Source organism: Chaetura pelagica, unplaced genomic scaffold (genome assembly GCF_000747805.2).
Source record: "Chaetura pelagica isolate M959 unplaced genomic scaffold, ChaPel_1.0 scaffold1448, whole genome shotgun sequence".
Lineage (NCBI taxonomy): Eukaryota > Metazoa > Chordata > Aves > Apodiformes > Apodidae > Chaetura > Chaetura pelagica.
This window is the reverse complement of record NW_009954343.1, coordinates 37,816-38,803: the sequence shown is the minus strand read 5'-3', so window position 1 is coordinate 38,803 and position 988 is coordinate 37,816. Positions and strand designations below refer to the sequence as shown.

Here is a 988-nt window from a genome sequence, read left to right as displayed (position 1 = left end):
GGGGGACATGGGGGGGGGGTTGGGGGACACCCCAAATCCTTGGAGGAGCCCCTGGGAAGGAGCCCTTGGGAAGGAGCCCTGGAGGTTTTGGGATGGAGGGACAATACCCACAGACCGGAGCAGCAGGAGAAGGGAAGAGGTTGAACTGGGAGGGGCTTGACTTTGTGTGTGTGTGTGTCCCCCATAGGACTGACCCCCCCCGAGCTAACTGACCCCCCCGGGGGGGCACAAAACCCCCTGGATTCCCCCCCACTGGAAAACCTACAACTGAAAGAAGAAGAACCTTTGGAGGAGCAGGAAGAGGCAGCGACAGAGAACGGGACACAAGGTGGAGAGGGGAATATGGGGAGGGTCCCCCCCCCATAGGGACCATCCCAGGAGTTGGGGGGGGGCTCAGATTCCCAATTTTTTCCCTTCCCTCCCACCCCAACTCTCCCAGGTCCATTCCCAGACACGACTCCTGGCACAGTGGAAATCACCGACTTCCAGCGGGTGCGTTTCTGTAAAAACTCCTCCTCTCCGGGGGGGCCACAATAACAACACACCCCCCTTCCCATCTTGGGGGGGGGCTCTTGTCTGTCTGTCTGTCCTTCCTCCTTCCTGCTTTGCTGACAGACTGACTGACTCCAACTGGAATTCTGGGAAGAGCTTTGGTTGGGATGGTCGGGGTTGTTTTCCGGAGCGCGATTCCGACGGGAAAGGCTTTGGCTTGGGTGCCATGTCTGTCTGTCTGTCCTGTCCTTCTGTCCTGTCTGTCTGTCCTGTCCTTGCATTAAACTCTTCCCAAAACATCCCACGGGATTTTCTTCTCTCTGGGGGTTGAGGAAAAGTTGGGATGAAGCTCCAGGTTGGAAGGTTGGGATGGGAAAGAACCGACTTCGCTCCCGTCCCTGGGGTGGAATCAACTGGTGCCCAACGTGGGGCTTGGGGGGTGGGAGAAGAGGTACCCCAAGGTGGGCCCCCACCCCATGGGGGGCCTCCCCCAAAC

General features: G+C 58.9%; 1 protein-coding gene across 1 annotated transcript in view; it reads left to right on the top strand.

The window, feature by feature from the left end:
• Positions 1-988, top strand: part of LOC104394589 (C5a anaphylatoxin chemotactic receptor 1-like) — a 10,051-nt gene that overhangs the window by 4,469 nt on the left and 4,594 nt on the right. Inside the window, exons 6-7 of the mRNA XM_010004204.1 lie at positions 188-328; positions 440-492. Of these exons, the coding sequence (XP_010002506.1) occupies positions 188-328; positions 440-492 (194 nt within the window). The remainder of the gene's footprint in view (positions 1-187; positions 329-439; positions 493-988) is intronic.